Source organism: Amblyomma maculatum, chromosome 3, assembly GCF_055883805.1.
Source record: "Amblyomma maculatum isolate TAMU_Amacu chromosome 3, ASM5588380v1, whole genome shotgun sequence".
Lineage (NCBI taxonomy): Eukaryota > Metazoa > Arthropoda > Arachnida > Ixodida > Ixodidae > Amblyomma > Amblyomma maculatum.
In genome coordinates, this window is record NC_139346.1 from 164,077,297 (window position 1) to 164,103,057 (window position 25,761).

The following is a 25,761-nucleotide window of genomic DNA, read 5'->3' on the forward strand; positions in this document are numbered from 1 at the left end:
GAGCAAGTTACAAAGGAACACCTCCTCGTCCCCTTGAAATGGTTCCATCATTTCCGCAGCCTACAGACTTCTCTTAGAAAAAAAAAAGCCTGTGCGTCACGCAAGCACTTCACCCACCGCACGGCACCGACCTCCCTGGAGGCCTCGTGCGCTGGGAAGAGGTCTCGCATCGAGCGCCTTCGTGTTGCCCCTATCCATGCGGTAACCTGGTTGTGACCGGCGCAGTACGATGCACTATTTGATGACATTTCCCCATCTGTCCTGCTCCTGTCTGCGCGGCAGACGCCCTCTGCAAGATTATTGCAAGGCTGCAATTCCCAGTATTCGACACTTTCTGCGTAATTGCAATAAGTCCAACACCGGACACGAAAAAAAGCTTGGAAGCTATGAAGGCTCGGTGATGCAATGGCAGATGAAGTTCAGAAGCAATTTACATATATTCAAACAAAAATCTGTTGTTGTTGTGTCCTTGGATTGGCCACATAAGTAAGCGCCAGAATTAGGTACTGTTAGGCTGCAAAAATAAATAAAATTAACCTATGTGTAATACGATAGGCAAGAAAGCCCTACCTAACAAGAAAAGGAAGACTAATTTTGACTAGATAATGAACTCAAGACGGGAGAGCGCCGAGGAACCGAATCCTCGCATATATGAAGCCTCGAGTATCGCGTGGTCCGACCACTCGAACATTTATCGCGATCGAGACCGAAGACAGCCGCCGGCGAGAAACTTGAAACTTCACGAAATATATAGGTGTGTTCATTGAATGGAAAAGCAGAGAAGTCGGCAGCAGGTCGAGTACCTGGACTCGCAAGACACAAAGGAGGCGTGCGGGATGTACACTTGCCCAGCTTAGTACCAGAGTATACGCGGGATTTGAGCTGGTGTTCGAACCAGAGGTGCTCACGCTTCCCGAAAAAGAAGCGAAGAGGAAGTGTGCACGCACGCATGGAGCCCGTGGCTCGGGCTCAACAATGGGACCGCCTGCAGTCGCCACCAGGTTTCTCGAGCATAACGTGGTGGGCTTTCGGATGGTCGGTGTCTGCGTGGCCTGCTGTCTCCCCCATCCGCGGCCGCAGCAAAAGTCCTGAGGAACCATGAGCAGCGGAGCCAGGGAGCTGCCCGCGCGCAGCGTCTCCTCGGCGCAGTGCCTCATTCGCGAGGGCTACACCGTCGGAAGGACGATCGGCGAGGGCTCCTACTGCCGGGTCAAGTAAGCCTCGCGCGCGCGCCCCAGATGGGGGCCACCCGGCCCGGTGGGGCCCTGTCGGCTGCTGCGCTTAGGTTCACTCTCTTCGGCGCGGTCATTTTTCTGGGTCTTTAATGCGCAACCACCAGTGCGCCTCGTAGTTCGCTAAGCTTGCGGAGAGCTCCACGCCGTACAGGGTAAAGGCTAAGGAACTCTTGTCGGTCGCGTCAACTGCCTAGTGCAATGATTATGCCGCAACGGTATCCGGATTTGCTCCCGAATTCGAGTTGCGATATTCGACTTCTGTGCAGAATATTGCGCTAGCTGAGCATAGTGACATGGTTACTTTTTCATTTCTGGCTAATAGATAGACGGACTAGCCCTTATGCCTGTGTGTCTTGTCAAGAGCAATGCAAGAGCTAACGCTCGGTGCTTGCGCTCGCAGCGTGTGAATTTTATAACGGACCACACGCAGTTGCGCCTGGCAGTTACGAAACTATATAGCCTAAACCACTGTCTCGCATAAATATAGTGCCATTTGCAAGAGCCGCGGTCTTGTCATGAGTGCTATACGTTTGGTTTCCGTATGATACGATATGCGAACCCAGATTGAATCACGCAACGCAAAAATTTTATTCCCTTCTGCATAATACTAGCCCTGTGACTATCAGCCCCTTCTGCCCTGAACTACGCCGGTACACCTATCAACTAATCCCATCTATTTTCAACCACTTTTTTCAAAACTCAGACGAGTCTCTTGCATATTTTTTGAATAGCTTCGCCGATTAAGTACACGATAGAAACAATATATTTATGGTCACCCCACGAAGTAAACCGGATTCGCGCTCAGAGGAAAAAAAATGAGCTGTGGTTTAGCTCCTAGTTGAATTCCGAAAGCAACGTCGGAAGCTTCTTTTGCCTGCTACATTATTCCTCTATCACGCCCTATCAGTGTAAGGTGCTACATTATTGGGGACACTAAGTTCATCCTTTAAGAGTATGACGCAAGAGCGTAAGCTACCAGCCCACATAAAGTCACGCTTCAACCAAGCCGTATGGACATGCCTGCGTGTCGTAGGGGTAACGAGAATGCAAAGTGTTCTGGCAGGATGATTCTGATATCACCCTCCCATATGAAAAGATCTACTGGCAGCTCCTGCCCCCGGCATAGGGGTAACATGAATTCAAATGTTATGGCAGGCTGATTTTTTTTTTTTTTTTTATCAGGAGACCGTAGCTACGCCTCTTCACGGCGCAGCTACGGTCTCCTCCTTCGCAGTCTCGCTGACCATTATAGAAGCGCCACGTTTCACCGACGCTTCGGGATGTGAGCATGGCAGCCGGTCATCGTATACGTGCGCACAGCATGGCCAACGAGACAAGCCGAGTTTGCAAACGCATTTCCAAAGGTGCACTGTGCATTGAGCCTTCCTTCAGTAGTCACGTAAAAAAAGATTTACAGAATAGCATTGCGCGGGAAAAAATGCGGCTTTGTTTGACCCGGGAAGCCGTGATTCGTTCAGGGTATGGAATGTGCACCTTCCCAAATGCTTAACGTCCCAAAACATCAATTTGCGCTCTAGTGCATCAGATCTGCGCTGTGTTCTCCGCCTAGCTTTAACCTTAACAGTCCTGGCACATCGAATTGTAGAACAGATGAGACGTAGCACACGATGCTCGCCTCGCGGATGCATCCAGAAAATGCAATAAATTCGGTCATACTGAGGCGTCTTGTGCTGCGCTGCAAAACGCAGAGAGATATCGAAGGGCCAGGAGCGGTACGCGGTCAAAATCATCGCCAAGAACCAGACATCGTCAGACTTCGTGAACCGGTTCCTCCCGCGCGAGTTGGACATCCTGCCGCGCATCGAGCACCCAAACATCGTCAAGGTCTACCGCATCCTGCAGGCGCGCGAGAAGGTCTTCATCATCATGGAGATGGCCGAGCACGGTGACCTCCTGGACCACATCAGGGTGAGCAAAGCGCGCCTCGGCAATTCCCGCCACCACTGCCGCACGCATCTGTACGAAGAAAACAAAAGTGGAAGAAAAAAGCAAGGCTTATAGAGCCATCTACGCTGCTCGTTTCCCTGACCGTTTCGCCCTTCAGCCACTGGTCGCCAAATCGCCCCGGTACTTGATTACCCTGACTCTGTTCACAATTGTCTAGTCTTGTCGATTGCAAAACGCCGACATTCAATTCCTTGCAGTAAGTCACCTGTGTAGCAATATAAATTCCAGTAGCCGCGCAAACGGGGCAGTGCTCGATGGGAATTATAGCGATGAAAGCATCAACCGTGACTATGCGTCCTTGTGCACTGCGTCCTTGTGCACAGTAAAAGCGCATATCTGCACGAGCTTTATTCTTGGCGACGTGGCTCCTCGTTCAAGTAGGGCCATTTCGCAAGGCCTAGTATTCGGCTGTCTAGATACAGATCAAAGCTGAGAGGCTTCCATTGCGTTTAGCGTCGAACTTCAGGTACTAAAATTGCTGCAACGAAATTGGCGCGGCCCTTTCACACGGGGTAACGACGACACGAAACCCGCGGGCGCACGCGCAGAACCATGGCCGCATCAGCGAGGACAGGGCTCGGCGCTACTTCGGCCAGCTGGCCAGCGCGCTCAACTACCTGCACGGCAAGAACATCGCCCACCGGGACCTCAAGTGCGAGAACGTGCTCCTCAAGGACGAGAACACGGTCAAGCTGACCGACTTTGGCTTCAGCCGCTTCTGTCGTGAGTGACATGGTGTCGATATCGTGCGCACGTTTGACCGCATTTCGCATTCTCATTAACGCTGTCTGTGGACCTTTTCACGAACCTCGGCGAAACCGGCTTTTAATAAGAGCGAATTGGCGGGCTAGTTAGTTTTTGCATGGTTAATGAACAGCGCGAGGAACGGGACACAGAGACACAAGGAAGCACAAACACAACCGGTTTGACTGGGCATTGGGGCAGTTTTGGGAGATAGAATCCTCAACTTTGCCTGTGCTAGCAGCACAGTCCAGTATTCAATATGGCAGCGCCCACGACCACTTTTTGATGATGCTTTCCCACTCGGTCAGTTTGTGCGATGATTTGGAACTCCGCATTTAATTATTCGTTCGAATTCAGGCAATTCCGAGTGATTTCGCGTAGTACATCCACTACCGCGTAAGCATCCATCGTAGTCCAGTTGACATATATACTTTTTAACAGACACGGTAAACAAAGTGACGAAAACTGTACACGTGGCTGTTGACGTTCATCGCTGCGTACTTTTCTTGAGCGTCACCCGGACTGCACTACCGCTGCAGCTCCGCGCAACGCTGTACCGCCAGTCTCCAACAAACAAGCTAGGCTCACTAGGCTCGCTTAGTTCAATGTATCGCCACCTGGTGTTCTCTGCCGATCCTGCGCAGATGACCCGAGCGGCAAACGCGTGCTGAGCTCGACGTACTGTGGCAGCGCAGCGTACGCGTCCCCCGAGGTGCTGCAGGGCATCCCGTACAACCCCAAGATGTACGACGTGTGGTCACTGGGCTGCATCCTCTTCATCATGGTTACGGGAACCATGCCCTTCGACGACACCAACATCAAGACGCAGATACGGCTGCAGATGCACCGTGATGTACGCTTCCCGCCGAACTACTCCATCAGCTCGTCCTGCAAGAGCCTCATCCGCCATATGCTCGAGCCCGACATCGTCAAGCGCGCCACCCTCAAGCAGGTGCTGCGTCACGCCTGGCTCGAAGAGGGTGTCGCCGTCGGCTCGTAACGGGAAAAGTCGCGCCTTTTTCGCAAAACTCCTCCCCGCCCGCTTTTTCCCCCTCGACATCAGGCGACTCAAAAAGTGCGCGCCACACGAGACTAATTCGGACACAAAGCCGGGGTCGCCTACGCGCCGCCGAAGCTAAATTCCCGCTCGCCACCGCAGACGCCGACGAGTACCACCAAATAAAGCCCACACACGTAAAAAAATGAAAGGCGGCAGTTCTTGCTTTTTTACATTTTTTTACTTCCCTTGGGGTACAAGTCAGAGCCACGCAAAAGGTCACAAATTAGCGACTGCCAATGGCATGGCTAGCAAGGGCACCAGTCATATGACTATCAGAACATATAGTTTGTAGGCCACCCCAGAAATGCGTTAGGAAGCAGCAACAAGTCTTTCAAGTGCTCTAAAGAACATGGCCGTGGTTTAACCATGGGTGAGCAAAGTTAGATGGGCGTTGACTCGGTTTTACATGGTTTAGTGTTCGGTTTTAGGTTCTGCTTGAGACCTTAACAATTTAATTAAGATCTGTAATTATTGTAGCATAACTGTAATTACTCTAAGCTATCAACAATATGACTGTTCTATAGCATAAATTTGAACTTTACAAATCACAATAAAGACCTGCAATCAGTCCAGTGCAATTATACTCAACAAAATCTGCCCAATGACATGATTGCACAATTAACAAGTTAAAAAGTAAGGCCTACCATTAGTAAATTGTAATTATATTCGACATAAGTTGTCCAACGATGTACGATTTGAAGTACCATAATGTTCAATTTTAATGAAAAATTATGCTGCATAATTAATACAGTGGTCACTTAGTCATGTGGCCATGCACCAGTTCAGCATAGTCCATTATACTGAGAAAGACTTCTTGCTAGGCAGGCAGTCTGTTTTCAGTGTGACATTGGCTGAGCTTGAAGGTCAGGTTGATAGAATAAGGTATTTTATCTCTGCTTAGAATAGTACGGCTATCACTATAAAAACTCTGTGGTTAGATGCTGCCACCTGCCCTAAAGCTGCTCATTGAGTCAGAGTAATGTTCATGATGCAAGGACATGATGCAAGGCATGGCATAGCAGTATTGGAAATATGCATCAGCTTTTTTCCTTCCCTACATCATAGTGGCCAGAGAGAATATGCATCACCACACTATTTGTGCCCCACTCTAATGCCCCCTGACCATTACAACCGTACAACATACCAACATACCATTGCTACAGCCTCTTTTCCCATGAATATAAATTGACCTTCAGGCTGCATAACAAATTTTCATCGCTCAAGCAACACAGTTGAAACTGTCCACTTTCTGAAGTTGAGATGCAGTCCAGTGCATGAAATGCTCACCAAGCAATACAAAACTCCGTTGATGCCATTATGCTAGGTTATCTTTTCTTCTGAAAATAAATAGCTCTTGCAAACTACCCAGTACTGGCTAGAAATTGTCAGGCAGGACACATTACAATGAAGCAGCACTCATTGCAGCATTTGTTGTGATCTAGCCAGCAGCTAGATAAGAGTTTGTGCTTATTATTTATAACAGCACCAATGAAGTTTGCAAATAAAGTCCCACTGTTTTAGACTAAAGCACACAATGGCAATTCAGTTTGGGCTCACAGTACAAAGCAACAAAATTCATGTGCTAAGGAATTCACTCGCAGGTTTTAACTTGTAAACAAGTTATTCTGCTTGATGCCATTTTGTTACATTGCAGCAGCCAGCACAGAAGAATGCAGCTGCAAATGACATAAAAGCTCCCCAACCAACTTTACAGTTCTACATGAAGAGATTGAGGCGGGATACTGATTTAGTTAAGTTTCTCTCTGGTTGTGAAATGGCACAAACATTTCGAACATTAAAGTTGTGCACACAGCCAACGACGCACTCTATGCTGAGCTCTTTAGTGCACCCAGTTGCAGAATATGACAATGCAATTGTCTCTTGACACCTCGTAATGCAGCTGTCTGCAGTATATGCATTTCTACAGGAGAGGCAGGCCTATACTTGCAGACAAGTTTTTTTGGTTATGGAGCCAAGGCTACAGGGGCGGAGCTTTCGTCATGATGTTACTACGCCATGTAGTTCTGGCATATCTGGCCTTAGGTACAGTTTCAGTTTTACTTTTGCTTGAAATGTCTTTCTTTAGACTACGGTCTAACTAACCACATATCCACGGTTAATGAATATTATGCACTATTTACGCTACCGAATCAAGCGCATTATGAAAGCGCACTAAAACGAGTAGATGCAGTAGCAGCAGACGTACGCTTCAGGCGATTCCCGGCAGATGGAGTGGCCATCCCGTTTGAACGGCGTCATGCACTGATTTTAAAATGCACTAGAGTAATGTTGTTGTACTGGCCTATATTGTAGTGCAATCTTGATATTCCATTGCTTAATATTCCGGAGCACAATTAGCACAATTTATCAGGGAACTATATTCTGCTGCACAATGAGCTGATGCGTTTTGGCTGCATAGCCACAAAAATTTGTCCGGGAGTATAGCTGTCGGTGCTCCACCTTATTCCCAGTGCCTGATAAATGCGAGACTTTTGATGCAGTATTCTTATATAAAGTAAAGATGTGGCTCCCATCCTGGTACTTAATTACTAACAAGCATGCATATCGGACAAGAGGCAGCTTCCAAATCAAGGTCATAAGTTTAATATAATCGACTCCACAAAATTGTCCAACAACACGTGACAAAACTTCACGCATCAGTTGGTTCCTTGAAAGTCATCTTGAAAGCAATGTACATGGGGTTGGTAACATCCACAACCACCAGCTCTTGGCCCTCAACAAATCCTAGTTCTGAAAGCAAATGGAGGAAGTGAACAGATGGGCACATTGGAACAATGTGGATCTTAGTAGCTGATCACACAAAATTCTGTAACCAAACGTACAAACTGAATACAAAAACATGTTTTCTTTTATTCCTTTTAATTTGCCCCTCAGTAAACTGAAGGCTACACCTCGTGCACCCCTGCAGAAGGTGGAACATGCTTTACAGGGGCTTTGTAATAAGGCACCATTCTTTTTTAGAGATAACTGCTATACTGCTTTAAATTTTATCAATAATACCAATACTAAATGAAAAATCAAAATCAGATTAGGTTAAGCATGGGCTAGTTATTGTGATACACACGCTAATTACCAGATGGGTGTTCGCTTAAACACTTGACCAGTGCAACTCACTGCCACTCAGTAAATTAAAGGCTACACCTCATGCACCCCTGCAGAAGGTGGAGCATGCTTTACAGGGGCTTTGTAATAAGGCACCATTTTTTTTTTTTTTTTAGAGATAACTGCTCTACTGCTTTAAATTTTATCGATAATACCAATACTAAACGAACAATCAAAATCAGATTAGGTTATGCATAGGGCTAGTTATTGTGATACACATGCTAATTACCAGATGGGTGTTCACTTAAACACTTGACCAGTGCAACTGCGCTGTGTAGAATCTGTAAAGATTCTCTCAGTAATAACACCTGTATGTCAGAGTATCAAGACTTATTTGGTGTGAAAATCTGTATGAGCATGATTGAACAAAATAATATAGAGTATTTTCTATTCCTGTTGCATGCTGCTTAGGTGCTTATGAGCTCGATTGTAGAATGGAAGCTACAACTAACAATGAGCAACAATTGAGTTTTTATTCCTTGAGCCTAACAACTACACCCCAAAATACCAGAAGATATGTGCACCGAAAAGTTGCTTGCCTTAGTATATAGGAGACCTATTAAAGTTCCCGAGGATACCTGTTTTAAACATCCCGCTCTCACCTTTCAACTGAGGATATCTGTTTTAAACACCCTTCTCTTACCTTTCAATGTTTTCTTAAGGTTTTCCTTTGTCCTTTTCTCAATGTCAGGAACAGAAGGCATGTATAAAGTTTTGCTACGGCCTTCAATAGTTGTAGTCATGCCCGGAGATTTCATTTGGCTGCAGAGATAAAGGGGTACACCAAATTTAAACACAAAATTGACTGATAAATGTGACAAGAAAAGCCTTACATGAATAGCTGCATCTCAAAACATTCTTATGGCAGGCTCAGAGCAAAATGACTGCAGTCTCTCACCAGTGCAAGTAAATATTTTCCTGCATATTTTACTCGCCTGGATCACTATACTGAAGCACAGTAATTACCTGATAATAATGTATCAGCATGTCAGTACAAATTAATAAGAAAGGTGCCAACAACCACAGACACAAAGGAGAGAACAGAGAAATTTAGTTGGTGTTGAATGTAAAGTGATAATTACAGTGCATGCCACTTATAACAATATTGAGTAAACCTGAAAATCCGATCGTTACAACTGATTATCATTATATCTGGACCGGCAAAAAAAAAGATGAACAAAAAAAAAAAGCACACCCACATATTTTCCCATGCATGTAGGCTTGCCCACTTGCTAGCAATGAGTAAATCGTTGAAAAACGCTAATCATCGTAAAGAGCACTAAACACTTTATTACAGTATACATCAATGGCAATAAAATAACTTAGGCATACTTATAAAGTCGAAAATTTGCGCTCGCTTCAGCAGCAGCTGAAGCTTGACAATCACTGTGAGCATCGCTTCCAGTAGCATGTACTACGCTGGTGGCAGTCCTTATTGTGTACAAGAAACCGATTAGTGGCTGGATGAACTGAAGGATATCCCCAGCCTTGATGATCGTTAAAATCGTACAGTGCGAATGTCCGTATTTTTTCACTGGGCCTCCAACCTTGAAACCCTGCCCGAAATCTCGATAAATCTGCCGTTTCATCTTTACGCCATCTGCCACTGTTCGCCGCCATCTCCCACGGACGCAGAATCGGCGATGGCGACGCCGATACGACCTCAGCAGGACCCTTTGCGTGGCTGCGATTGCGATGATGATAGTGCTCATTTTCTTCCATTTTCGCCGCATATGTCGAGTTTTCACATCACTGTCTTCTTAATATTTTATCTTTTATGGAATATTCAGTCAAATTTTCGTGGTAAACACCTACCAGGCGGCAATAAACTATCGTTGTATCCGATGTACCGCCGATAATTGATCGTTATATCTGGTTTATTTTTACATAGGGCGATGGGAAAAATGATAAATCTCAAGAATTTGATCGTTATAAGCTATATATCGCTATATCTGGTATCATTATAAGAGGACTGCACTGTAGTCGTGGACACAATTGGTGAAAAAAAGAAACAACCACATGCCACCGGTGGGATCCGAACCCATGACCTGTGAATTTCGCGTCTGGTGGTCTACCACTAAACTACGGCAACAACTGTTTAATCTTCTTCTATCTTACCAAACTTTTGTAGCCTAAAACCTATTCTTTCCTTTGTGTCAAGAGGCAAAGCCTCTCACCTTGACTGCATTTGTACACTGATTAGCTTAACGAGAGCTTTGAGCCTGGCGACCCTAGCGTCACAGGTAGTGTAAGGGAATTATCATACACCTATCACTTAATATCATCACTCACGGTACCACAACATTCCAAGTCCGCTGCTGTGGACGAGAGTGGTGCTGGCGAATGCTCTCAAGGACTGGTTGCACGCACCATAAATAAGCAAGAAAGTAGACGATGAAATAGTAGCCACAGCTCAGTGCTAGAGCACTACACGTGAAAGACTGGGGCTGTAGGTTAAGACCCCACCAGCAGCAAGCGGTTGTTTTTTCTTCTACTTTCTTACCAATTAACTCCCCGATTGCAGTGTCATCCACTTATAATGATAATTTCCTTCAGATTTATCCATTTTCTCAATGCCTCTATGTAAAAATAAACCATTCATAATGATATGATTATTGGCGACACATCAGATACGATAAAATTCCCGGCTGCTCGGAAGATGTTTACTACAAAAATTTGTCTAAATGTTTTATTAAAAAGTAAAATGGACCTGAAGAAAAGGTGTGAAAACTCTGCACAAGTGCCAAAAATGGACCGGCATAAAAAAAATGCAAAAGGGGTTGCTGCGTGCAGCATAGCTGTCGCCATCCTAATCACTGGGGGAGGAGGGGAGGCTGATCGCCATTGCCCGATTGAGTGTTCTTGAAAGATGGCGCTGAATAAACCCAAGGCGCTATCCCTCGGGGTTAAACTGTAGATCCAGTGTGATTTTCGGCAGAGTTTCGAGGCTGGAAGCCTCGCACAAAAACATGGGCTTTCACAGTCTATGATTTCAACGTCTTATACATTGCCTAATTGGCTTCATGCAAAAAACGACTGCCACCAATGTATGTGCAATTGGAAACATGGAAACAATGCACAGAGCAATTTCGAAGCTTCCGCTGCTACTGAAGCAAGCGCAGCTTTTCGAAATTTTCAAGCGTACTGTCTAGTTATGAATCCTGCAATAAAGTGGCTAGTGTTCTTTACAATCACTCGCGCTGTTCGACCCAATTCTCTCATCACTGCTAAGTAGGTAAGCGTGCATGAGAAAATATGTGGATGTGTTCTTTTTTTGGTCCAGATATAACAATAATAAGTTATGACGATCAGATTTTTCGGTTTTCTCAATGCTGTTATAAGTGGATTGCACTGCGACAATCACTTCACATTCAATACCAAAAATTAAAATATTCTTTATGCTTTCCTTTGTGTCACTGGCTGTTGGCTCCTTTCTCATTATCTCCTAACGATAACATCTCTAAGCTGTCAATCATGCCATTTACCAATTAGAAAGACAGCCTCTGTGATTGTAATGACACTTGGACTGTTTGTAGTGTGGCTTCAGTTTCGTAACCGACTTTAATGTGCATGCTGCTCCAAAGCTCAATTTTAGTGACGAAAAAAAACATGTGTGTGTGTGCATCAGAACTGGGCAACTATGATACATGGCTCACAACACATTCTGCAGTAAAATGCACACAAAGCCATTCCTTTCCACTTACTGCAAGTCGATCACTGACACAGAAAACTGTCACTGAGTAACCGTGACCTGATCTGTCATTTTCTTGCCACGCAAAATGTCGCCATGTTGCCTGTCATGCAATATAGACTTTGAAAGGCAGTGACACACCATCAGCAGGAAGACATAATGAAATAGTTTATTGTCAATCGCAGTATACATTGTGCACGCTCAAAAATATCCCTTCAAAATTTAGGGGGAGGGGGGCACTTAAGCTTTGCATTCAGGGTATGGCATGACAGCGTTAATGGCTTCTATCTGTGGCTGCTTCTCTTGCAGATCCTTGTTCGTGTGCAAGCGCTTTGCTGCTTATTCAATCATTGATCCCTTAATTATGTGCAGCACCACTCAACATAGATATAAAGCCCCACTCTATCGAAGTTGTACAAACGTGCCTGCAAAGCCTAGGTGTAGTATCTCTGACTCGAGACCCAAGGGTCCAGGGTTCGATCCTCATCTCACTCACTGTTAAGCTTCTACAACTTAGCCATGCCACGTGGTCTCCTGACGTCATACAACACGCCAACCAATCGAGGCTCAATGATGACACCTGTCCACTGCCACCTACCAGAGGCAGGTTGGTAATTTTTCACCCACAATGCCAAGTACTACAACACCGACACCTCAGACCATCAGCCAACTTTGAAAGAGAAGTCTGCACAAAACATTGTCCACATGGAATCACACAAAGTAGACCTTTAGATACATATGAGGACCAGCATATGCTTTTGTGCATGCCCCTTGGCTAGCATGGCATGAACTGCACAAGCATGGGCCCCAATGAGGTCTCTAAAAAACAAAACAGTCTAGACAACAGTCTACTGATTCATCTAAAGATGAACGTCAGAAGCACTCACATGAATGCTGGTTAGGAAGGTACACTTGTCATGTACTATCTTTAAAAACTTAGTTGTGACTCTACTAGCAAATTTGGATTTAGTCTTCCACAATACACTAATCATTTTAAAACGGTAGCTTAAACATATGGTTACATTAAACCTGTACAACCCACATCAAGAGCAACGATTTATTAAAAAAAAAAAAAATTGGAGGGGAACTTCAGCTCCCCCTTTCAGGAGAAAAATACCCGAAGCATAATCACAAGTTCCTCATTGCACTTCTATGAGCACTACAAATGAAACTGCTCACTGCAGTGATAGTGGCAACGACTTTGCTAGCAAGTAAACAAATATATAAAAGAACACCCAAACAGGACAGAAGAAATTTAGGTCTAAGTGCTTCTATAATAAGCTTGAGGTAACGCTTGCATGATACTCTCATGGGCAGAAGGAAAGAACGGCAAACTGGGCTAGTTGGAACGAACCCGAACTTGAAACAGGCAGCACGAAAAATGCGGACAGGCAGAGAAAAGGACAAGACACTGTGCTGCTTCTGTCCGTATTTTGTGGGCTGGTTATTTAAAAAAAAGAAAGAACGCGTAAAAAGCACAGATAGTAATGCAACTCACAATTCTTGGCTGTTCACCAGGTGGTCGTAGACATCTTGCAGTTTTGCCTCTGGAGGAAAGTAGAGCTTGACGGGCACCTGGCTGCAGGCTAGACATTTCTCCTGCACAAGAAATTTTGTCACCAGAGAATGCACCACACTGACAACTTTCAATTATACAGTGTGTCGAAAAGATAAAATAATGACAACTTTACGAAAAAAAATTTCAATGAAAAATTGAGCCTTGGTACTCTGACTGTTTGCACAACCTTGACTGTCCCCCTTTCACGGATAACAAAAATTACATAAAGAAATGATCAGGTTATACAACTCTGTTAAAGCACTCGCGGCAACTATGAGAGCTGCAGATCCGACCCATTTTCAGTGGCATAATGGGTCAAACTACAGAGTTACACACACTGTCTTGTGCGAGCTGGTAGGCGTAGATTTTGTCATAAGGCTGGCTTTGCCGCTTCACACTCCCAGGAACAGTGTTGTTAATTCAGAAATAGCAACAGGAAGCCACAAAACTCGATAAAACCAGCTAAATTCAATATTTGCATCAGAAAGGCAATTTTTACACATTTCACTTTTTCATTAGACCTGTAAAACAATCTAAGGAATATTTGAAGTATACTAGAAAGCAGTTATTTCTCTTTTCACTAGAAACTTCAGATTATGGGCATACGTTGGTTCTCAGGATTACCCCGCGTGTCTTTTGTAGGTTTAATTAAATTTGCAAGGTATTTCTTTCCTAACTACAAACTTCTGCCAGGAGGCACTTTCACTTGCAAAAGGAAGTCATCTCGGCCTGCCGAGCACTCTGTGGGTGATTGTCCGATAGGCTTGTCATATGCACTGGTGAACCCATGGCCCAGAGAATCAATGCCATGCCATGCAACTGCTGCGAGTTAGATGAAGTAAAACGTCTACTCAACGTTTCTTTCGGCTTCAAAGCAGTATGTGTAGATGCCGTCACTGTCGTTGAAAACCACGAAGTTGTTCAGCGGGTTGCTGCAGCTGTGGAGGTAATGGATCGTTATCACTCACCACGCTGTACACAAAGGGCAGCTCGGCAACTAACTACTGGTATTACAATTAGCATAATTTATTTCAGCGAAAATAGTAATGCCTGCATCTTCCAAGCTTCAGGACTTCCTCTCATTATGAGAAACTTACCACGACACACGTCCACTATGCAAATCTAATGAAACTGTCTCCCTCTTTCTCTCACACCCCGCCAGGGTAGTGCAGTGGTTACGGCGCTCGACTACTGTTCCCAAGGACGCGGGATCGAATCCCGGCCTCGGCGGCAGCTTTTCGATGGAGGCGAAAAGCAAGGCGCCCGTGTGCTGTGCGATGTCAGTGCACGGTAAAGAACCCCAGGTGGTCGAAATTTCCGGAGTCCTCCACTACGGCGTCTCTCATAGCCTGACTTGCTTTGGGACCTTAAACCCCACAAACCAACCAAACCAAACCAATTCTTTTTCTCTGCCACTGTTATCCAGGTGCATGCATGCATTTCCTTTGCCATTTCTCGCAGTCTATGCGTGAAACTAATTTGCACACAGATATGCCTACAATGTTACATAACTTAGTTGGGAAAAAACATGTAGCTTAGCTGCACACCTGGTAGCAATCTTGAAAACTTCAGTTGCACAGACTGCGGCTATCGCAGCATTGGTTGATGCCACGGCCGGTATAATCCTCTTCACTACGCCTGTGCCCGAAGAAGAGATGAATATAGAAGCCATTTCTCAGCACAACAAAAAGCAGAGTTCAGCTACTCAACACTTAATCTAATTAGTCACTCTCTACCTTGAACCAGTAATTCTCACATGATAAGCATGGTAGCCAGACCACTACAAACTAGCTATTCTTTCCCATGCTTTCAGTGTGTCCACACTAGCACTAGCCAATGGGATCTTTTTGCTGCCATCCTGAAAACAAACATAACCTTTTTGGCTTATGTTTAAACAGCAAAGTTTTCTCCAAACTTCATCACCCATCCCAAACTCCAAAAAAGCCCGATGTATTAATATTAAGCACATATCCCTCTAGCAATTCCCGAAAATTCCCCTTTTTATCAGTGCATTCCCTGCAATGCACTGATAAATAAATTGGCAATGATGATGATGAATGATTGATGATGAATTGGCTCACCACCTCGCATCAGGAGTGCACCAATATAATGAAAATGATGTAAAATACTAACATTTTCACTAGATTCGCAATGTCGCTGTCATACGCTTACCACCCCACAACAGGAGTGCACCAATAATGAGATTGCGATGTAAAACAGTAATTGGAATTTTCACTACAGCACATTCCAGCGAGCCAACGCACTTAGGTAAAATGTAAGCCCCTACATTTTACTGGCATGATAGGTATCGAGAGTGACTTGCCTTGCGTTAGCCTGTATGTCACTCCACTGATGTGGAACTCATCGGCACGCTCCGTTGCCTTCTCGTGGATCCACTGAAGGTGGTCAGGATTGTCGCCATCAATTGGCGCATCTTCCAGTGGCAGAAGCAAACAACGAGGAAGAGAAAGAAGAACGAGCAGAAATGTACTTAGGCTCACACTTTTTTTTTTTTCTTCTTGCTTCGCAAAACAGTACCCAGTAATAAAAATTTTTTTACTGCCACTAATTTTTTGGCTAATATTAGACAATTTGCTCCGACAATGCTCGATGCCAGCTTTTAGGGGCCGCATTATTAAAAATCGCTTCCAAAATACGGTCACATTAGAAATGAATAAATTTTAAAAAGCTAACGCACTCTAGCTCTATTCATTTACGACATAGCAAGCATGATAATTAGCGAGAAGAATGAAACAGAAATCCTTAAGTACTACTACTGCACAAAGCTACCCTAATGACACTCTCATGTTCTCCCTCCACAAATTCCCATAAATTGTTCTTCAGCTCTTTCCTGTCTTGCTTCGCCACCTAGAATTAAAGTGTGGTGTAGCATTAACATGAGTGTTACGATGACAGACAACACATTTGAATACCACCACTGACGACTGAAAGAATGGAGGCTAAACTCAACTATATCCACAGGGCACGTCTGTGTAAAAAAACACTCTAAACCAGCCCTCAAATTAAGAAATGTCAAACGTTCGCTGCGTAGAGGACACCGCTGTAACTTTCCAGCAAAGCTGCGCAGTCCAATACAGTGCAGTGCGAAAGTAACCTCTCCTTTGGTTTTCGCCTTTTACGGCTGGTTTTCCAGCCGTTTCATGCTGCCACAGACCAGCCCACACCAAGGGATGTTGACACCCCAGTTTGTCTGCGGAGGCAAGCAGCACTCCTCGAGATACCAGCAAGAAAACGGTTACCGTGACTACTAGATGTGGGTTTGGTAGACGTACCAATCTCCAAGGTACGGGTCAGGAGAAAACTGAAGGAGGATTTAAGCTCAGAGAAATTAAAAACCTAGAAATTGCATGTCTATTTCTCTTTCTTTACTTCTTTACTTTTACTACTCTCCTAAATCCTTTAGCACTTAGCCACTGCTTTAACGTGCATTGCGTGATTCAGAAGAAGGGCCTGTTTAAGTGTAAATGCTTCACAGCTCCGCTACGACAGCCTGTTGCAGCAGAAGGAAATGGCGCGACGGAGTGGAGAGTGCCCCAAAACATCTTAAAACGGCTCTCTTGAACAGTCTAGAAGCATCTGGTCGCATGAGGCTGAAAAAGTTACCACCTAGTAAAGACACAACCCACCTCCAAAGGGTTTCTCCTTGGGCCACAGGAGGATTTTGACATATTCGATGCAGTGCTCCGGCAGCCGTGGAGTGTGGGCAATAGTGCACAGAGGGAAATTGATCTGAAAAGCAGAAGCAGCAGCACCCTTGCAATTACCGCTGCAAACGTCTAATTTGCTTTGCCTGAAGTTTGCTGAGGCAACAACTTTGCACACTTCACACATGAGCACATCATGCAACCGACATAGTTGGAATTGCCTTTTGCCAGTGCCTCCTATAACGAGAACATGCATTTCTCTGCATTCTAGTGGATCAATAAGCCAAGCGTGAACCTTGATGTTCTTGTATGTTACTGCACATTCACATAGTGGTTATAAGGAGGCTGTAAAGTCAAATCCCGAGCATTTCTTTCTTTACTACAGTCAATTAAGAAGACCCTTCAGATATAGGCCTGCATTTGGTCCAAGCAAAAAGCTGCTTATTTCACCAACAAAGTTTGTACTTGAAGGAACAAACTTGTAATTCATGCCAGAGTGGTAGGAGAACCAATTTTTTTTGGGCTGGTTGATGGGGTTTCATGTCCCAAAGCGACTCAGACTACGAGGGCAGCCATAGCAGTGGGCTTCAGATAATTTTAATGATACATAATGCGTGCTGATGTCGTGCGGTACACAGATGCCTTGCATTTTGCTTCCATTGAAATGTGTCCACCGCAGCCGGGCGCAACCCGGGTACCCTTGCTCCACAGTTGAGAACCGTAACCAGCGAGCCGCTGCAGCGGGCATGGTATAACTGATGCCGTCAAGTGTGATGCCGCAAGACCAATGGCGCTGCTGACGCGGCCCATAAGATGACAGTGGCGCAGCTTTGCTTTTCACACCAATTTAGTGCCTTTGTACTTCTCTTTTTAACTTATACACTGCTGAATGAAATCATTTCTAGTGGTACGAAGTACCTCACTTTATCTCGTTTTGAGTTACTAAGAACAGTGTAGCCAACGGAATGAATGAAATGTTGTAACTCAAAATAATTGAAGATGTATGATGCATCGAGAGCGGCACCTGACATTTACGCTTTTTTCCTCTCTAAGGAATTTTTTTCTGTAATATCTACTTATCTGGCATCCATTAGAGAGTAGTTTGCGAATAAAGGCTCATTTCGTATTATGGCTAGTTGCTTGGCTGTTCAGCAGGTGTTGTACCACACTCCGTACATTATGCTGGCAGGCAAGTACTGAGTTGCCTTATAAGCTTGGTACAAAATTTGAAAAAAAAAAAAAAAAGAAAAAAAAGAAAACAAAAAAAAAAAAAAAACAATTCAGGCTTCGTAATGCCCAAGAACAAAGCCAGTGTGAAACGTGCACAACTTAGAGGATGTTTACAGAAGCTCAGGTTATGCTGCAAAAAATCAGTGCCCACCGCGCCCCGTGCAGTAACCGACTGAGAAACAATAAAACAATGTGCAGCAAAAAAAAAAAAGCAGGAAAGCAGATAAGTTGGTAGAAAAGTATGACATAGCGTGAAGATAACATGAGAACAAGATAAGAGAACAAACAAAACTGCATGCATGGTTGTGATGAACGTCCAAGCTACGCCAAAATAATTCCAACTATCAGAAGTTTTCCGTTTGCACTGAAACCTCAGTATACAGTGCATTTTCCATTTCTGGCTCCAAAAGAAACATGCTTGCAATTGTTGGTCTCCAGACAAGTACCACTGAAAATCAACAAATTTTCAACAATTGTCTTCGTGCCGTGAAACACACTGCAGGGTGTTCAAACATGCAGTAAATTTTTTGCTGAAGACCTTTGTGTACTTAAAATTAGGTTTCAATTATTAACAGTTAAGCATTCTTTGTGATGCTGAAACTAAATGAACCGCATATATTTCATGTGACGGCACCTACTGGCGCTAATCGTGAGGTAGAAGAAAATAGGGACACCTCGCAGCACGCTCGCCAAGCTGCAGCACGTGTGTTCTTTTGCTGGCCGCCGAGAAGAATTAACTCACGCTGGTGGCCTCTTGGTCAAATATACTAGAGAGGAAACTTTCTTTAGTCATTGCAGAAAGAAACTGCACGACACCATCTCACAGCTGCCATGTGCCATAAAAGTGCGCGGCGTTTTACATTTCAAACCTTGACACTGTCCATTCACATGCACAGATTTATATCCCATTTTCATTATTTTTTGACTTGTAGGTTACATTTGTTAGGCGTCAACCCTCTTTACGCAGTAGTTACTAGAGAATGACAGGCCCAAAATGTAAACACTTGCATTTATACCCCTTCAGTGGTTCATCTGCAATAATTTGTAGTGACATTCATAGATTGTTAAATAACCTATATACTATCTGCATCCCCCTTCAAAAAGAAAAAAAAAAATTTTAACACTAACAAAGGACAAAGCTTAATGAAAAGGAGTGCACGACCTGTATCATCCTTCCTTTGACACTTTTCTTGAAAGCTAGCTAAACGTAGAACCCAGCAACGGCTAGCTAGGCCACATATCTTTTACCGGTTGTGTTGGGTATGCCTCGGTGTAATGAAGGTTCACTCACCTGCGGAGGATAAAACTCCAGGTTACAGTCGACACAGGCGTTGATGCTAGGCAGAATGACTCGTGCATTGCCCTTGAAACCTTCTGTTCCGCCATCGACCATGGGAACGATAGAGCCTTGATCCACAAGGCTCAGCTGCGGAGTATAAAATTTGAATTGGTGCATTCCGTAATGTCACTAAGAAAACTAAGTGTGCATTAACACTGCGCAGTGTGTGAAAAGCTACACATGCCAAAGTGGCAAAAAATGACTCATTTTGAGCAAAAAGCTCTTCATTGGTTTGAAAATCCTGGGGTCATAGACGCGTACCAAATGTTGCAAAGTACAGGAGTGCACCACACCTTCCGTTACCAAAACTGAACTCATAAATATATATTGCGGACTTCGTTCAGATGAAATTACTAACCTAAAAAAGAAAAAAAAAAAGAACTAATAAAAAAACGTTTCTGCTCTGCTACATTGAATCTATGCCACAAACGTGTCGTGTAAGGAGGCCTAGACAAGCAGTGTTTGAGCTTACATACTCAATAATCTTGGGGAAAAAAAAATAAAAAAAGACCTAAAGGCTTTCAACAGTGGCTGCTTTCGGAAATGCGACCGGAGCCGCGGGCTCAGCTTTGTGCAATCATATGAGACATGACACAGCATTTGCATTACCTATTAGTTATATTAGTAATAGCTGCTGGCCACGCCACACTCACCAACATGCCATTGGCCCATCGCCGTGCCACAATGGAGTCGAGGCCACACACGACTATGTGGAATTCTAAAAAAAAAGTAAACAGAAAACAGTGAACGACTGACTGTGCAAAGTTTTTAAGCATGCAACCACAAATCAGTACCTGATAGTATTTGCCATAGATGCTATACAATTGGGAGAGGGACACAGGGGACTGCCCTAATTGTTTTCATGATATCAGATGTGACCGCATGGCACTAAAAGGCTACTGCTGCTCTCCGTGACGACAAGCAATCAAACCAAATATCAATGTAATAAAAACCACAAGTTCTGAAAGGCGTGCAAAGAATCAAGCTATAGTGGAACTCACAGGGGTTCAGTGATGAATTCAAAAGTTCACCACATAAAGTTATTCAAAAAACAATTGGCAAACACATGTGCAATTACACACTTGCGTGGATTGATGAGCTTCCTAGTCATACAAAGCATGACATGAATCACATAAATGACTTTTATAATGCTAAGAAAAGCCTCCTATCATTTTTAGCGAAAATTTTAACTGGAATACCAGCTACCAGTTGTGCGTCATGTTGCGCAGCACTACAGAGTCCTAAACCTCACAAGGTTCACACAGGAATGGTTTGGGAGCTTCGAGGTAACAATGTACAATATATAAAAATTATGTGAAATTAATTAAAGCTGCGACTCTGATAACACAAATATTGCATATACACTGAAAACAAAAAACAAAAAGGGAATTGAAATTGTTAGGTAACCTCGAAATCTGATTTCAGTTTATAATGCGTACCACCGCACTAAATACCATATAAGTGTATTTAATGTGAATGGCAACGGCTCTCGCTACTGAAGTCAACAATAAAAAGTTCTTTCCTCTACCTGAAGCCTGACTGTCATGACTTGGCAACTCAAGACAGTGAACAAATACAGAATAGGCAGCATTAGCTCTAAAAAGAAAAAAAAAAATGTCCTCACGTTGGTAGAAACTTTCATCGTAGTCCTGAATCTTCTTAAAATGCCTGGATGGCGATTATGACAGCACGAGTCAAGGATGCAATTCAGATACAGTGCAGTACCTCAGTAATCAAAAAACCATGGCCAGTGCAGAAATGATGCCAATAAAATGTGCCAGATAAGCCCACACACATTCTGCATATAGTTTGTCAGCCAAGCACTAGCAACTCAGACTTAGTTTAAAGGTGTGACAGAGAAAGTAGAGTGGGGTCTGGTAGACGGCGACTTGAAATAACTCTCTAAACAGGGTGCAAAAATACATTTAAGAGAAGACTAATATCAGCCAGTGTTTTTGTTTGGTAAACAGCAGTCATAATTATTGAAGTGGCTAGCTGGCAAAAAATTAACGACTCTATGTTACTTCTATTCCCGGAAAACTCTTTGCAACTGCTACAGCTATTTCTACAGTGCTATTGTTTGCATTAATTTCAAACGGATCCTTTCCTTTGCAGGACACAAGGACTTTGCACAAAAGGATACGGCTTGACTTGACATCCGGGTACACGCTGATTAATGAAGGCGGCAGCCACTTCAGCCTTTGATTTTCCTATATCACTTTTTCTGTAAACAGAAAAAAAAAAGGAAGATATGGTTTGTGTCTTCACTCCAAGAAATAAAGAACAGGCTCCGTAACCATTTCAGGTTGCAAGCACGTACCTGAATAGAAACTGTCGATTGAGGTTAGACAGGTCGATAGTGTCCATGTCAATAACATCAATGTGCCGAAAACCCATCAATGCCTGCACAGAAGTGCACCAGCAAGACAAGCAGTCAACAAACAAGTATACCTTTGTTAATACTTTCAACTGAGTTATTAAGCCTAAATACTGCCCGTATCAGTTACTGCGCTTTAATGTGAGCGCTGCTGGCACGAGATAAGACCACGAAAGTGACAGTAAATTTCAATCATTTCATGCAGCAACAACATTAAAGGTCACGTGCAGATGAATGTAAATGTGAAAGAATAGGCACAGCCATAACATTTCAAATTTCAAGCCAAACTTTTTTATCGGCCATTTTTGTGCCTGGCCAGGCATGCCTGCTTTGAAGTTTGAAGTTTCATTTATTGTATGTAGCAGGTATCATGTTTTGCAGTAAGAATGGCACTCCTACTGAGCGAAAAGGCAAAAAAAGTGCGATATCCTAGCTGCTTTTTTTTTTTTCACATCACACACGCTGGAATCCTGTGTCCTTGATTTCTTATGGTGACATAAAATCTTGAAAGCCAAAAGGAGCGTACTAGGTCAAATCTAACATCTCAACAGACGCAGGAGCAAAGGTACGATCATGTCAGGGCTACTGAAATGGTATCATACCAAGACGTAAGATACAGCCTTCATTAATGACACTGCCTCATCGCTTATTAGACACACCTTGATGCCCATGCACGATTAAGTTAAATATGAATTCGCTGTTGTACAACTATGCAGTGATACAGTTAATAACAAACAACAACCTGGTAATACTAATAGCAGATGCCACTTTACTGCTGCATTCACTGACTACTGGTAATTTACTGCACTACTACAAACAGTGTCAGTAAAAAGCAGGTAAGAAATAACATTGTGAATGTTGCAGCATGCGTGTTACCAACTTTAGAAACCAATGCTGGCTTACCAGGTCCTTAAGCATTTCGCAGCCTAAGCCACCAGCCCCTATCACCAGAATTTTGCACTTGTCCCGAATCATCTCCAGGTTCTGGGTTCAGAGGAAACACAATGAAACAGAGACTTGCACTGACTGTAAAAAGAATTTTTTTTTTTTACACAGTGAAATGTATGTATGAAAAATAAAGTTAGCAAAATTAAATAAGAGCTATGTCCATGCACCAACATTATTTCTTTTTCAGAACTCGTAGCAAACATATGTTGTATACATGCAACTTAACTGAAGTGACAGAGGGTCAAGACAGACAATATGCGGCAGCTTTTGCTTTGGCAGCTTCAATAGCTTTCTGCAGTGTTACTGTTGGCCAACATCTTGATGGGCCTGTGTTTTAATGCAATATACCAATATACCTACTCCTCGCCACGAGATTCCAAAAGAAATTCTGGTCACAAATATGTGAGTGAGTAAGTTTAAATAGTATTTCACACAGCTACAAGAACAATGGCTGACAAGCGAACTTTAGGACCTCCTTTTGTTTATTTTCATCAATATGACAGGAAGCACAATTCAATACACAAACAACAAGCAAACAAACTCTCAGTAAAGCCATGCAGCATGGCCATAGAATGGGCACGTTGCCTCCAAGGTAAAACTGAGAGAAAAGTAGGTAATCTCTTAAAGAACAAGTTTGGAGACAAGTCTCAGTATGTCGGCAGCTTCATAAAATAAAGGGTAAGCTGTTCATCATTTCACCCAGTATGTTTTCCCTTTATGTAATACCTTCAGGCACTGAAGGAAATAAATGAAAGTGACCGCTGCGAATCATGTTGGTTAATTCAAATCCATGCTGGCCTATTTATTTATTTATAAAGAGTACCTACAACGCCCTCACTGAGGCATTATTGTAGGGGGGAAAACAACATAAATAAAAACAGACATATAGTACAGTATAGTTGCCAATATTCTTCAACTAAGTATAATAAGAACATCATCCCAAACCAAGTTTACATCGGCCGACAGTCTTAGAAATTTAAGCATTGGTGCAAATCAACAAGTTGTTACTTTTTTCTACTACAGGTAATACATATATTCATTCTAACAAGAATAAACAATGCCCAGTATCGGTTTGAACAGCCCAGCAGAAAATGTTGGCTTTTTGGTCCATGACCCCTTTCACAGCCATTCCATCCCAGAAGAGCCAAGCACCAGGCCGAGGGAAATCTTGTGCTCACTAAAAACTGGTGGGTACCCGGCGGCACCAGGGACCGAACCCGGTACCTCCCGAATGTGCATGCAAACAGCAACTGTAACCAAGTTCCTGTGGTCATAGGGCACTTGTCATAGACGATGCTTGCGAGATATCACTGAAAAAATGGAAAGGTGTACATGCAAAACGAAGAAGGTACACAATTTCAGATTTACCGCAGGGCCAGGCTCAAAGTCTGGATGTACAAATGGGCCGGGTCGATTGAGAAACTTTTCCACGTGAGCCCATCGCTTCGGCCAGTCCGAACTTAGGCGAGAAAGAGTAAGAATACAACACCACAAAGTAGAGTAATTGCATTGAACAAGTAAGCAAATCACAGAAAATCAAAATGAAATAATTCCCTTTTTTTTTTCTTTTTTTTTGGGGGGGGGGGGGGGGGGGGGGGGGGGGGGGGTCAGATACAGACAGTGGAAAGCAGCGGAGGACTTAAGGGTCGCCCTTCTCAAGGGGGCAGTAGGTGGTGATCCTATTTGTGCAGTGCGTTTATCGTTGCAAATAAAAAAAATACTAAATAAATAAAAAAAGGAAGAGATGCTCTTTATGGTCTTTCTTTTTCCACAAAGAAATTGTGGCCAAGAGGAGCCCAGTTACTATTGGAAGTTAAGTTGCTTTACAGAACTTGAAAGGCTTTTGAAATACACGGTTTTGGCAATTCACAAGGTACCCGTCATGTCAGCATCAGTACGTGCCCGCTGTGGCTAACGTCTCTTATCTGGCGGCCCTCTATCCAAAACACTCCTCTGCTTTCGCGGGTTAGTTCATATTCAATGTTTAGCTCCATCTACAATTATTCCTTACAACTTTTCAGTGTGTTGGACGCCTTGCGTTGGACTGCTCTCAGTGCAACGAAACTAAACCAAGCAGCAAATGCATCGCTCCTTATTTCGGTACAGCTTTAACGTCCTGAAAGTATTTATCCAGAAGAGCTAACCAGGACAGGTCCCTTCAAGCTGAAATCAGTGCTTTTGGCGGCGCGCAGTAAATGCAGCGCTCAGAAAGCAGTCACTTTTACGCTTTATAAGAAACGGATGCATCGCATTTCCAGCTCAGAGTCATTTCTATAAAGCTTGACCAAAAATGGTTCTGCCGACTCCAGTTGTCTCTCCTTCTAAACAACAATGATGGATATGGAACTACGACATCCAGTGCCTGAACTGGGTAGTGAATGAAAGAGAAAGAAAAGCGCAAAAGTGACAGTACTCGTAGTAAACACAACACGAGACACGGTGACGAGTGGCGTTAAATAACACTATTTTTGTGTAGCTTCGAAGCTCGACAGGCAAACAATTGTAGCGCAACGTTACGGCTAGCCTTGCTGGCCAGAATTAGAGCATTATACGCATTTGAGGCAATAAATAAGGAGTTATTTACTGAAATACATACCCGTCGACATCCATGTCATGAGCCATTTCAGAGCGGGCGGCTCTTTCGACTCGCTGGATTTTAACGTGGATACTCCTTCCAAGTCAAAGCCGGCCAGATTGCATCTCAGGAACCGAAACTCGAAACTGAAACTAGAAGCACGGAGAAAGAGATTAGATTAGATTTTTTCCATGCTAAAAGCATCAAATTTTTGTCTCTCTACAATTTTATAAACAGCCTTGTAATAA

At 43.7% G+C, this 25,761-nt stretch overlaps 2 protein-coding genes across 2 annotated transcripts; one reads left to right on the top strand and one right to left on the bottom strand.

Annotated features, from left to right (window-relative positions):
* Positions 1 to 1,098: 1,098 nt before the first annotated feature.
* LOC146196706 (testis-specific serine/threonine-protein kinase 1-like) lies at positions 1,099 to 4,947 on the top strand. Its single transcript, XM_084596393.1, has 4 exons — positions 1,099 to 1,214; positions 2,945 to 3,164; positions 3,752 to 3,926; positions 4,592 to 4,947. Exons 1-4 carry the CDS (start codon positions 1,099 to 1,101, stop codon positions 4,945 to 4,947), a joined length of 867 nt encoding a protein of 288 aa, XP_084452519.1.
* Positions 4,948 to 7,588: 2,641 nt separating this feature from the next.
* On the bottom strand, positions 7,589 to 25,643 carry Uba3 (Ubiquitin-like activating enzyme 3). The gene is made up of 15 exons (XM_084598477.1): positions 25,535 to 25,643; positions 24,307 to 24,397; positions 22,894 to 22,974; positions 21,934 to 22,016; positions 21,757 to 21,837; positions 21,238 to 21,281; positions 20,267 to 20,331; positions 19,566 to 19,700; positions 17,027 to 17,129; positions 15,703 to 15,813; positions 14,927 to 15,017; positions 14,236 to 14,317; positions 13,320 to 13,420; positions 8,774 to 8,892; positions 7,589 to 7,758 (listed from the first exon to the last, which is right to left on the bottom strand). Exons 1-15 carry the CDS (start codon positions 25,558 to 25,560, stop codon positions 7,658 to 7,660), a joined length of 1,314 nt encoding a protein of 437 aa, XP_084454603.1. The 5' UTR covers positions 25,561 to 25,643; the 3' UTR covers positions 7,589 to 7,657.
* Between the last annotated feature and the right edge of the window lie 118 nt (positions 25,644 to 25,761).